We start from the raw sequence: 13,317 nt of genomic DNA on the forward strand, positions 1-13,317 counted from the left end.
TGGGACATGACTGCATAAATTCAAAGCCAAATCGCATTTGTGGGTCATGTACCACAAAGACAGTAAGAGACAGAGGAAGAAGAAAGAAAGAAGATAAATTGTTTTTCCAAGCAAACAAAAGGCAAAACCAGGTTTGCATGGGAGATAGAGTAACACAGGTCATGCAAAGACATATAATCATCATCAGAAGAGAGAAAAAAAATTGAAGTGTAGAAAGAGGGAACAGGAAAACAAAATACTATAATCACAAGTGTTTTGATTACAAAAATATATAATTTAGAGCAATCTAAATCATTTCATTTTAAAACTGAGTGCTCAGTGTTGGCTTCCATCAGCCTGATTACATAATTTCATCTATAACTAGACACTCTCTTTCCAGCACATTTAGCATGCATGTCAAACAGCAGCAAAAATTCAGCAAAACAAAAATGGCAATAGAAACAATTACAGTATATTCAGATTTCTAAAGAACTGCCATATTAACGAGACAGATGTGAAATGGGCCAAATCAAATCCATCAAAAGAACTTCTGTCATATTTCCAGAACCTTGTAAACAATGTGCTACAACTCTGAAAAGCAGACATCAGGCATGTAAACTGATATTACATAATCCTCTTGGAAAGTCAGACCTAATATCAATGTTGCATGTTTTGTTCTCATTTTTATTAGACAGGCTAAAACAATAATCCTGTTTAAGGCTAACACTGAAATTCATTGCCTAGGATCTGTACTGAGTAGGTATACTGAGTTCCAAATAAAAATTCTTAAGTACTCTCAAGACATGGTCAAGAGAGACACCACAATTAAATTATCTCCTACATTCTTTAACAGGGATTTGAAACCAATTTCTGAATAGGAAAGCTAAAAGATTCATTAAATATTGCCTTCAAGTGTCTGGCAAAATCATGTTCAAATCAAAGAGTTTGCATTGCATAAAACAACAGACACAAATGTGGCTTTGCTGTGTCTAACTGACTCTGAAAATTACAGTCCTTGTAAACAACCACACCTCCATGGCCACCAGCAATCCTCTGACAATAACAAAAGAGAAAACTTTGCTAGAATTGTCTGCTGCTTCTTCAAACCACCTTGTTAGATCTCAGCTAAAGCCTTGGTATACAGTAAATCATCTCAGACTGGGATGACTTGTCTGATTACTTCATACTCAGCTTCTCCTCCTGTTTGCGCTAGCCCATCAAGAATCAAGCCTAGCTTCTGATCTATGCAAGGTACAGTTGCTCTCATGACTGATTTTTGCCTGTGATAGGTTACTTGGATTCACTATCCCAAACAAGATTACTGCTGGGGGAGGAACAGGTGTGTGCAACACTAGCAGTAATTTCCATGTGTCTTGCCTTTTGCCACCCACTTTGTCAGCAACAAGCCTTGCAGGAGTCTGCTCATCCTCTTTTCCAGCAAGTTCAGCAACACTGGGGAGTACACAGAGGATACCATGAAGGGGAAATGAGTAAGCTTCCTGTGGAGAGTGGAGCCTGATGAAGGGAGGGCAGAGCTGTCTTGTCACCCAGCTCCCTCAAATCCTTCCATGGATGCCTAAGAGCTCCCCAGTTCCTCTTCACATCACTGAACTTCACTCAGTCTCCTCCTTCTACCCCTTGAAGTCCCCTTAACATTTAGATCCCATCCAGATGAAGGGTGATAAAAGTCCAAACACTCTGCAAGCCACTACTACAAGATGAGTTTTTGCCATTTTCTGATCATGTCCAGTCTCCAAGAGGTAGATCTTACACCATGCCATGTATGGCACCACAATCCCAGTCATATTAAGACAGGAGTTCTAAGAAAGAAAGGTAGTTATCTAGTTTGAGTTTATGCTGAAGTCCCTGGGCAGGTATGAAGGATCAAGTACCTTGAATATTCACAGAGCTAATAAATCATTACCATCTTAAACTAATGTCTTGATACATGAGACTTCTTATTTTAACTGGAAAGGTACTAGCGTAGTCATTAACATGAAAGATGATGCAGCTGAAAAGGTTACCTTCACTGTCTTTGAATTTCTTGATAGCCACAATTTCATGTGTCTCCTGTAAAAAAGCAAACAAAGTGAAATGAGCAAGATCTGTTCTGTGTTTTCTCTTGTTTTGTGGTGGTGGTAGTTTCTTTTTCCCCCTGAGCATCAGACAATGGAAAAAAAAGCATTCAGAGAAATTTCACAATACAAACCAAAATTAATTTAAGTTCTGGTAAATACCTCAGTGATCAGACCAAAGACAATGAAAACCCACTTGTAGCAGATATGTCACATTTAGGAACCACACACTGAAGAAACAAAGTTAAATACCAAAAATAGGACCTGGGTTACTTGAGAGCTAGATCTATCTTACACACCTTTTCCAATCATCACAGTTTTTTAAAAAAAACAAACACAATATCCCACAATTAGTAGCACACAAAGGCTGGATTGCAGAATAACTGTAAAAAAGTTAAGCCCTTCTGAAATATCTGAAGATATTTGCATAACCAAGTATTGAGCAACACAAACATTTAGTCTATTTTTCACTTCAAATCATCATAAAACAGGAACCTGTAAACCACTTGATCCTACTTTAGATAAAAGCACCTGTAAAAACAACTGTAGGTAGTGAATAATGTCTTTTTATAGCCTTTAAATGAAAACCAATACTACTATGACTAGAAAACAATAAAAATGAGTTTACAAACAAAGAGATAAATATATTTGAGTCCATGTGTATAATTTGCATGTCTAAAAATAGAAAGCCTTCAGTCATCTATCAGAAAAACTGGGAAGTATGATGTTGTACATTGATTTAAGTGACCAAACTATATCTACCTTGCATTGAAGACTGAAGTTGAGCAGAAGCAGCATATGCTATTAACTCTGAGTACTCGCATTGCTTTTTGGCTGCTGAAGCCTATCCCTCATATACAACGGTATAATCAGAAGACTAACGTACTACATAAATTCAGCAGAGATATTACAAGGGTCCAAGCACCACCCCTTGCTGAAACAATCTACAGAACAGCAAAGAATAGGATGTCAGAACTGCAGGCATTGCACACATTTTAGGTTAAGTGTGATTTTAAAAGCTTTGTCTACAGCTTTTATGTCAAATACAGTTCCTAAATATTTTTCTTTCAGGAAGCTTACAAACCAAATTGTCAAAACTAAACTGGATAGACTTTTTTTCCTTATTATATTGTCACTACTAAGTTATAGTATTGTTATATTTATTAACTTTAACATAGTAATAATAGTAATAGTTACTAGCACTATGAAGGAACAACACTAAGAGGGTGAGTACATTTAGCTTATTTGACTTCTGGTATCTACTACTAGGTGCTTTGGGTAATTAAGACTCTGGAAGGATTTTATGAAAAAGGAATACTGTAATTGCCCTAAAATCCTCTGCAAACTGTAGCATGCCTATGTTCAGACACTGCACATGCACTACTTTTCATATGAGCCAAATTTATCTGTTAGCATTACATTCCTATTTCACATAAAGGAAAAGAATGATTTGTAGATGTTTTGGCAACCATCAAAAGGCTGTATTTTTAGTCTCAAAATAATGGCTAAGTACACTGAAAGAAATGTAGGAGTTAAAAGCTGTTGCAGCACACAGACAGCAGTTCTGCACCATTCAAAAAAATCTAGTCCATGTGCCTTCTCTGCCATATGCTGCTGTCCCTGATGTGTACAGTGAATGTGATTATTTTGGAAATTAAGTTTTAAAAGCTTTTGGGTCACAGTCTTGCAAAGACTTCTGCAAGATATGCCATCGAATGTCCTATAGGATTTTGACTCTTCATAGTATTTAAAGCACATGTGGCTCTATGAAGAACAGGACTTAAACAACACACTTACAGAAGGAAAAGCATGCTCTAAAACTGCTCTAGCAGTTCAAAATACTATAACATTTAAGGCATTTTCAGTTGAAAATTATCATTATTTAGTTTAGAGAAATAATATATCATAAGCAGGCAATCAAAAATTTCTACATGATATATTCCCTGCCTTAGGGCACCCCCCTCCCCCCATAACATATAATACATTTAAACAACCTGAAGTGAAACACCAACATGAGACTAGAAAATAGGGGTTTTGAGAAACTGTACAATTAACTTCATTCCTCCTAAGGGAGGAACATTCTTGTCTAGGTTTCTTGGAGGACTTTATTGTATCTAAATGGCACCTTCCAGGAATCAGATTCTGGTGAAGCAGTCAAGCCAAAGCTAAAATGGACACAAGGACACTGAGGATTGCTGTGGGTAGATGTTTAAATACCATGCACCTGCTTGTCAAAAGCCCCTAGCTCCCCTATGAGGTGGAACACTTCGAGAACAGTAGGGTATGGTAGCACTACAGCAGGCACAAAATAAAATTGAATGTTTCCCATTCTTTGGCCAAGTGATGTAAACCAACTAAATATGAAAAAAAACCATGCAGCCCCTCAATCACATTTTAAACTAGCATTTTAAAATCACAGAACAGTTTGGGTTCAAAGATCACATACTTCTAATCCCCTAGCATAAGCAGGGACATCTCTCACTAGACCAGGTTGTTCAAAGCCACATTGACCCTGGCCTTGAACACTTGCAGGGATGAGGCATACACAACCTCCCTAGGCAACCTGTGCCAGTGTCTCACCACCCTGACAATAAAGAATTTCTTCCTACTAACTTAAATCCACCCTATTCAAGTTTAAAGCCATTGCCCCTTGTCCTATCACTACAAGCTCCATGTCTTTCTTGTGTTGGGAGCACTAGAACTGAACACAGTTCTCCAGGTGGGGTCTCATGACAGCAGAGCAGGGGGAAAGTTACCTTCCTGGACCTGCTAGTCACTTCTTTTGATGCAGCCCAGGATACAGTTGTTCTTATGGCCTGTGCACATTGCAAGCTCATGTTGAACTTCTCATCAGCAAGCATCCCACCCTAATCCCAGTCCATTCTCCACCCAGACTTGCCAAAAGGAAGAATTAATCTCAAATGGCCTTATTTTTCTCTCCATTTGCCATTACCACTTGTAATTTTAAACCTACATGTCCAGTTTCAATACATTTTTACAGAAAAATACAAGTCTTCAAAGGATACAATTTCCAAAAGTTTTCTCAAATTTGCTGGCCACATATAGAATATTCTTCCTTAGGGAAGAACTCAATTTCCTATACATGTTACAGATAAACAGCATATCTAGCCCGTACAATGAAGTAACATGCATGGCTTTTGAGCAGCCACTGTACAGAACAAGACTGAAAAACATGGAAAACGCTTTTCAAATGGACCAATTCATCAGGGACATAGTAGGTGTGGTAAAAGTATGCTTCCTGGATTAGAAGATGCTGTCAGATGATACAGGCCCAATCTGAAGTTTCAAATAAGGATCAACATGCACTCAGTGCAAACCAACAGACACCGCAAGGCTAAGCAATGAGAGGATGGACAGGATACAGGATATGAAAAAAAGCAGAGTTTTAAGCAATAAGGGAATTCAACTGTGAAAATTAAGACTCCTGTGGAAGTCTGAAAGGTTCCCTACAGATCAAATTTAGACTTTGTTACTTAACCTTTACTTTAAAGTCCTTTTGGAGATCTGAGCTCTGATGCAGATCTGGTTCTCTGCCCCTGAAAAAATAGGCCAAACTGCAATTTTCCAAAGAGAACTATTATTGTCTAAAATATTTGTTTTACATTTCAAAGGGTTTTTTCCAGGCTATGCTCTGAAACAGAACAGTACTAAAAACAATGTTCAGTCTGTCTGATGGTGGAAACCCTCCTCAGACAATAGCTCAGTATCCAACTACTAGCACACAAACTTTTCATACCCAATTAATGTATCATTTTGGTAGACACACTGTGACTAGTTGATATTTGAGACTTCTATGAATGCCAAGAAAAGGAAAAACTCAAGTAATCTTAAATATTCTGTGCTCTTCCTGGAACACAGAATATCCTTTTCGATGTCTACTTTTACTTACTACTAGCTATATAATGACGTATGAAAATTTCAGTGCACTTAGCTGTACTTTTGCTTCACTTGGCTGGATTTATTACTAATCCTCCTTTCCTGCAAAATTCTGGCTTGGATATTTCACTTTACATCAGGAGGCAATGGCAAATCTGCAAATGCACATGGCAAGTCCCCGCATCAGTTTTGCTTCTGTTTATTGAACCAATATTATCTCAAATATTTTGTATTATGGAACTCTAGGAAAGACACAGTTTTACAGTAACATGCACATGCAACAACAGATGAACGTTAGGGAAAGTACGTCATGTAAACGTTAAGGATATACACAAATTGATTATTCAGACTCTGACTACATGTGTCTAAAATAGGACAAAATGTCTCTTCTCCACATACAAATCTGCTAATACCATCTTACAAGGGCAAGATAAAATTTTCTTAATCTACATATGTTCCATTTGCAAAATCACAGAACAGTCATGGTTGGAAAGGACCCCTGAGATCACCAAGTAAAACCATACACACATACAAAACCAAATCAAACAAACAAAAACAACAACAACAAAGAAAAAACAAAAAAACAAACAAAACCCCCCAAAAAAACCACAACACAAACCCCCACACCAAAACAAAGCAACCCCCCTGCAGTCTCAGGCACTAGAGCATGCCCTGAAGTGCCCCATCTACATGTTTCTTAATTACATCCAGAGATGGTGACTTAACCTCCTCCCTGGGCAGGCTGTTCCAATGCCTGACCACTCTTTCAGTAAAGAAATTCTTCCTAATATCGAATCTAAATCTCCCCTGCCGCAACTTTAGACCATTTCCTCTGGTCCTGTCATTATTCACTTGGGAGAAGAGGCCAACACCCACCTCCCTACAACCTCCTTTCTGGTAGTTGTAGAGGGCAATAAGATCTCTCCTCAGCCTCCTCTTCTCCAAACTAAACATGCCCAGTTCCCTCAGCAGCTCCTCACAGCACTTGTTCTCTGGGCCCCACACCAGTTTGGTAGCTCTCCTCTAGACACATCCCAGCACCTCAATGTCTCGTAGTGAGGGGCCCAGAACTGAACACAGCATTCGAGGTGTGGCCTCACCAGTGCTGAATACAGATGGACAACCACTTCCCTTCTCCTTCTGGCCACGCTATTCCTGATACAAGCCAGGATGCCTTCTTTGCCACCTGGGCACACTGCTGCCTCATGTTGAGTCGGATCTCCACCAGCACACCCAGCTCCTTTTCTGCTGGGCAGCTTTCCAGCCACTCTTCCCCAAGCCTGTAGTGTTGCCTGGGGTTACTGTGACCAAAATGCAGGACACAGCGTTTGGCCTTATTGAACCTCATACTTGGCCCATCAACCCAGTCCTTCCAGGTCCCTCTGTAAAGCCCTCCTACCCTCAAGCAGATCAACTCTCCCATCCAATTTGGCATCTTCTGCAAACTTACTGAAGGTGCACTCAATCCCCCTCCATCCAGATCATTGATAAAATTATTAAAGAAGACAAACCCCAAAACTGAGCTTTGAGTTGACCTGCCATCAACTAAATTTGACCCCATTAATCACAACTCTCTGGGCATGGCCGTCCAGACTGGTTTTTATCCAGTGATGAATACACCCAGTGACTCATTAGTGATAACTAACCACCCAGAGATTTCTCTCTCAAGTTTCCTCCCAAGACTGTAGCACCTGGTATCTCCTGTAATCAGAATCAAGTGGTCCCTGATTCAAAAACATTTTATTTCATTTCAAGAACACATTTGCCTATTTTTCCATCATTTCTAGAGAATATACATGATATGACAGTACTTTTTCACAAAACAGTGCAGGAGTGTATCTGTTTCTAGAAAAATCCTTGATGTTAATGGTGAGAGTACTCAAGGAGAAAAGTGTTCCTCAGCATAACTCAGAATCTAAGAATTATAACAATTCTTCTCTGGGAACAGGAATATATCATATCAAACTATATGCTACTCTTGAAAATATCAAATGACAAAAAATTACTTCAGATGTCTGCCCCTATTTTTTAAAAAGGTTTCCATTAAGTTTCTTTTCTTTAGCATATCAAGGAAGACTTGACACAAAGCATAGGTACACAAAAGGATCCATGAAAAATATGTAAGATTATATGCTTCAGAAAGTTAACAATGGGCCCACTTTCCTCATTCAGCCTTTCCCTACTAAAGTAGCAGTAGAAGCCCTTCTCCCCGCTTTTGCAAGTCAACTCCATCTGAGCTCTGCTTTTCCTGACACCACTCAGATCCAGCCAAGCAATTCAAGCAATTCAATGTTTCTGAATTCCTTCTTTGCAGCCTATGCTTCCACCTCCTGTATACTGCTTTATTTTTTTTACACTGCAGCACTGTCATGAACTCCCTGCTCCCAAGGCAGTGCTTTCCTAAGCACTGAGATGGATCATTCTTGTACTTGGAGAATTTTCTTCTTAAAAGACTGCTAGCTTTACCTTGCCTTTTAGAGCTGCCTACCATGAGGTCCCCACTTACCAGTTTCTTGAATATTCTGTTCCAGGTTTTAACTAATCTGCTCCTTTTTTGCCTCTCAATTTACTTATCTTGAACTACACTATTTCATAATCATTCTAGCAAATTAGTATAATAATGTGTCTTGCCCTTCCAGCATCTGTATCAAAAAATTTCCTTGACATCTTCCATAAATCTCTGGGATCACTCTGATCCTACCACATCGCCGTTTCAGCAGCTGTCAGGGAATTTAAAGTCCTCCATTAAAACCAGGGTCTGTGATTCAGATACTTTTCAGAATCAGCTGTTTAAAGAAGTCCACTTCTTCACCCTCATAAGGTAGTCTACAATGATCTCCCAATAAAGTATCACAACTTCTGGTCTCACCCCTAATTCTGAGACACACATTCTCAACAACAGTGTCATCCATTCCAGAAAAGACCTCCATATATCCAAGACACTCCTTCAGATAAAAGGCAACCTCACTCCTTTCTCTTTTGGTCCCATCTTTCTTGTAGTGCTTGAATCCATCCATCATAAAGCTCCAGCATTAATTCTATTTTAACTGTTTTTAACTACTAAAAAAATTTCATTTTAGAGTTCTAGCTAAAATAGGATTTCCCAAGGTTATTTTGCAGCAGCCACTATAAATTTCCATGGTGCAGATTTATGAGGTTTGCCCCAACCTTCATACTCAAGACTAGGCCTTAAGCCACCAGAGGTGATAATCATCTGTTCAGATACCAGCCATTCCAGAGCTTCTCTGGAGAAGAAGCAAGAGCTGTGGCTAAGGTTACTTTTTTGTTTAATACATTAATTTGAAAGAGAGTATATATTTGTAATTATAAGCTTTCTGCATCTAAGCCCAAAATACAATGCTGTTCTTGTCTAGAATCCCAAAGATGAGAAAATTTACGTTTAGTGTTTCCAATTAAAAAAAAAATGTTTAAAACTGAAAACTGTTTTTTTCTCCCATTTTGGGTAGGCAAAATAGTGTAACACTGTCTTGTCCATGCAATTTAGCACTTAAAAGCTGTTACTGAATGAAAACAACACCTCTTCTAATCTAGTGTCGTCTGGTTGATAGGTTTGGCTGTGGAATATTTCACATCAACTCCAAGATTCTGCTATTCCATGTCCACTCTATCATAAAGCACCCCTCCTCAAATAGCACTAAGGTTTACTTCTTTAACATCTTTAATGATAATATTTTTGTATTGTTCTCTAGGGGAGGGATAATAAATTTGAACAGGAAATGACACTTGCTTATCCAGTCTCAGTTCTCTGGCTACTTCTTCCATTTGATGACTGCATTATGGAGAGAAAATTTTTTTTTCTCCCTAAGTATTTGTGGCATTTACAAAAAGACATCTTTTATGCTCTCTAGTTTTCTTCCCTCAGTCAAGAGATATTTTTTGCTAACATTGTTCTCTTATAAAAGCAAAATTCTAGGGCAGTCTTGCAACAGGGAAAGCTCTATAGACAAAAGTTAGTACTATTTTCTTGTCCTTAATTTTTAAATTATTTTGGTATTATAAACAGAGCAGGATCATTTTTCCTGATCTTTTATTGATTCTTCCTTTCTGACACTTTCCCTACCTGCCTAATAGATGCTCTACAGAATCACAAATCAATACTCTATTACTTTCCTTTTGCTATTCAGTCTGCATATTGATATGGGGTTTTAGTAGACACCTTCACATCTTCTCAAAATTTCCATATTCAGCTTTGAATACAAACAAAGACTTTTCTTTAAGATTGCATAGACAGAATTTTTTGGACAATAAGATAAAAATTCTTGTCTCTTAAGAAAACTGCAATTTTGCTCTGCCCATCATTTTAAATTGCAATCCATTTAGAGATTTTATCTTCTTTACAGAACAGCATTAAGGATTAAAATTCAGTCTAAACTGCTTAAAAAAAGAGACAGTAGGCAATATTCATAACTCAAACATACCCAGGTCTCTTTGATCACTGTTGTAGAGATCAGAGAAACACCAGGGTTGCTCTACACAAGCTGCATGATAATTTACATAATCACAGAATTACTGAAGCTGGAAAAGACCTCTGAGACCATCAAGTCCAGCCTATGACCTAACACCACCATACCAGCTAACCCATGGCACTGAGTGACACATCCAGACTTAAACAACTCCAGGGATGGTGACTACACCACTTCCCTGGGCTGTCCATTCCAGTGCCTGATCACCCTCTCTGTGAGGAAGTGCTGCCTGATATCCAACCTAAACCTCTCCTGGGGTAGGTTCAGTCCATGCCCTCTCATCCTGTCACCAGATGCCTGGGAGAAGAGCCCAACACCCACCTGGCTACAGCCTCCCTTCATGGAGTTGTAGTTATCAGGTCCCTGAGTCTCTTCTCCTGGCTGCAAAACCCCAGCTCCCTCAGCCTCTCCTCCTAAGACTTTCCCCTACTCCCTTCACAGCCTCTTTGCTCTCTTCTGGATCAGTTCCAGCACCTCAATGCCCTTCTTGAAGTGAGGGCCCAGAACTGGACACAGTACTCAATGTGAGGCCTCATCAGAGCCGAGTACAGGGGGAGAATTCCATCCCTGGTCCTGCTGGCCACACTGTTCCTGATACAAGCCAGGATGCCATGGGCCTTCAGGGCCACCTGGGCACCCTGCTGGCTTATGTTCAGCTGGCTGCCAACCAGTGCTCCAGGTCTCTCTCTGCTGGGCTGCTCTCCAGCCACTAATCAGCTCACTTGAGAATAGTTAACTTGAGAATGTACATAAGTAAAGGAATCTGCATGTAAGGAAGACTTTGGGTACTACTAGTAAAAGAGGAAACAGCAACTAAGTCTCCCTGAAAGATAGCATTTCTACAGATGAAATTTCAGTTTGGGAGCATAACTGAGAAAGTGAGTTTGCAGGCCTATTTAAGGCAGCTTCTGCAGCATCCAAAGACTCATGACAAGATCAGTCTATTTTCTCTTATGTGTCAGAAAGGATAAAAAAACCTAAACATCACACAACTTTCAAGGAGATTAAAAAAGCTACAGAAATTGCCCCTACAGATAAGACTAACACATCCCACTTTAGATCTTGCATGCATACATGACTTTTGAGCCAGGAAAAAATAAAGCATCATGCAGAATTTAGGTTCTGAAAAGTTTGCCCAAATGTGACAGATGAATACTCCCTGGAAAAGGAAGGAAAATGTTGTCTTGATGTCACCAAGTTCATTGTACCAAACACTGGAAACAGTTTGTGTATAGAGGGGATAAAAAAAGTGCAGAATGAAGAATTGTTGGCCAGGAAATACATAGGCTTAAGAGATCAGAAAAAGGCAGCAGACAAATGCAGGCTGAAAACAGCTTGGAAGGGAGAATCGGGATAAGGCACCTGGACTCAAAATTTGATATTAAAACCAGCATAACAAACAAGAAAATGAATGTGTGAACATCTAAAATTTTACTGGAATCCAATTTTACTGAAGCAGAGGAATGGTGATAATTCAGAAATAGCTGCAAATCGAGTAAAAACAGAGATGAGTCTCATTCCACAGCATTCTGGTATGCATGGGGGATGAAGGCAACAGGTTACTTGCTACACCATCTCAAACACTAGAAGCTGACAGCTGTATGACAACTGCGTGGGTATCCATATGGTATTCTATGATGAATTTTGTATTTAAAAAGTCTATAAAACTGTGCTAAAAAGCAAGTTTATTACATAATATATAAGCAAGGCAGCATTTGAGGGGAAAAGGTAGCATTCTTTTATTAGAATGGCTGGTACACGCAAAAGAAACTGAAGTCCTTCTCCAGGTCTATAATAGAAACAGCAATCTCCAAAGCTAAATTTAAATTGAGAACAAGTATATTCTGTGTTTAAAAAGACTCAGTATATCTACAGAAAACTTCCAATATTTCCTAAGGTTGAGTTCTTCTCATTTATGTTCAGCCAGCTAAGAGTTAGATATTTAACATGTTGCCAAGGCTTCCTCCAAAGCTAGTAAAGCAGGGAAGGGAGAGAAGATTCAGATGGAAGGTTAGGGACTTAAACCATTCCCAGAGGAAATGCATTGCTTTTTGGATGTTGGACTCCCTCAATTAATATGAAGTAGGGAGATTGGTTATGTAAGACCTATGTACCAAAACATCAGGTGAGATTAATTCCACCCAAGATACTTTACTTTGCAACTCTTCGGTCTGTACGTTTTATTTTTTTTCACACATACACAAACTTACATGCATGCACATGTTTTTCAGGTACATTTCAGAGAGTTATTAACACTACTAACTTCAGAGCAATTACCTTCACTGTACAAGTATTCTTAGAGTTCCATTGCTACATTGCCATCACAGTCCATTGGATTGTGTTTGCAATACACATGGCCAGAAATACAAATAAAGCATTCCCAACTGTGCTACTGAAGGAAGAACAACTCCATTGCCAACGTAACTGTGCAGCATCAATTCTCACATCCCACAAAGCAATCTGGCATAGCTAGCAGTAAGACCAGAATTTCTGAAGCTCATCCTTCTTCAACCTGCACATTAGAGAATAAAGTACATGTTCCCTGGTAAGTATATTCATGAAGCTATAAATATCTCTGCTATGAGCTTTGCATTTCCTTTTCCTGGTATAGTTCAGGGAGCTACTTGAGTTCTAAAAAATTCCAAAAAAGGCCCCACTAGAAGTATCTCCTTTCCCTATGTTAAACTTCCAGGAGAATGTTTTAATAAGATTCTTGCATAGGAGCCCAAAGATTCAGAGAGGTTTTCATAAGAAAAACATGGATTTAGAATGGGTGTTATATATTGAGCTCCTACAGCTACATTTCTCTCTGTTCCAAGGCACTATAAAGATCCATTTAGATGGAAGTGAAAGGAAGAGTAACAACTAAAACAGCTTTAGGA

General features: G+C 39.0%; 1 protein-coding gene across 4 annotated transcripts in view; it reads right to left on the bottom strand.

Annotated features, from left to right (window-relative positions):
- CDKL5 (cyclin dependent kinase like 5) overlaps positions 1 to 13,317 on the bottom strand; it is a 129,800-nt gene that overhangs the window by 50,909 nt on the left and 65,574 nt on the right. For all 4 annotated transcript variants that reach the window (XM_030460668.1, XM_030460652.1, XM_030460660.1 and 1 more), the window contains one exon: positions 2,004 to 2,049. In XM_030460668.1, the coding sequence (XP_030316528.1) occupies positions 2,004 to 2,049 (46 nt within the window). The remainder of the gene's footprint in view (positions 1 to 2,003; positions 2,050 to 13,317) is intronic.

This window comes from Calypte anna, chromosome 1 (genome assembly GCF_003957555.1).
Source record: "Calypte anna isolate BGI_N300 chromosome 1, bCalAnn1_v1.p, whole genome shotgun sequence".
In the NCBI taxonomy this organism is placed as follows: Eukaryota; Metazoa; Chordata; class Aves; order Apodiformes; family Trochilidae; genus Calypte; species Calypte anna.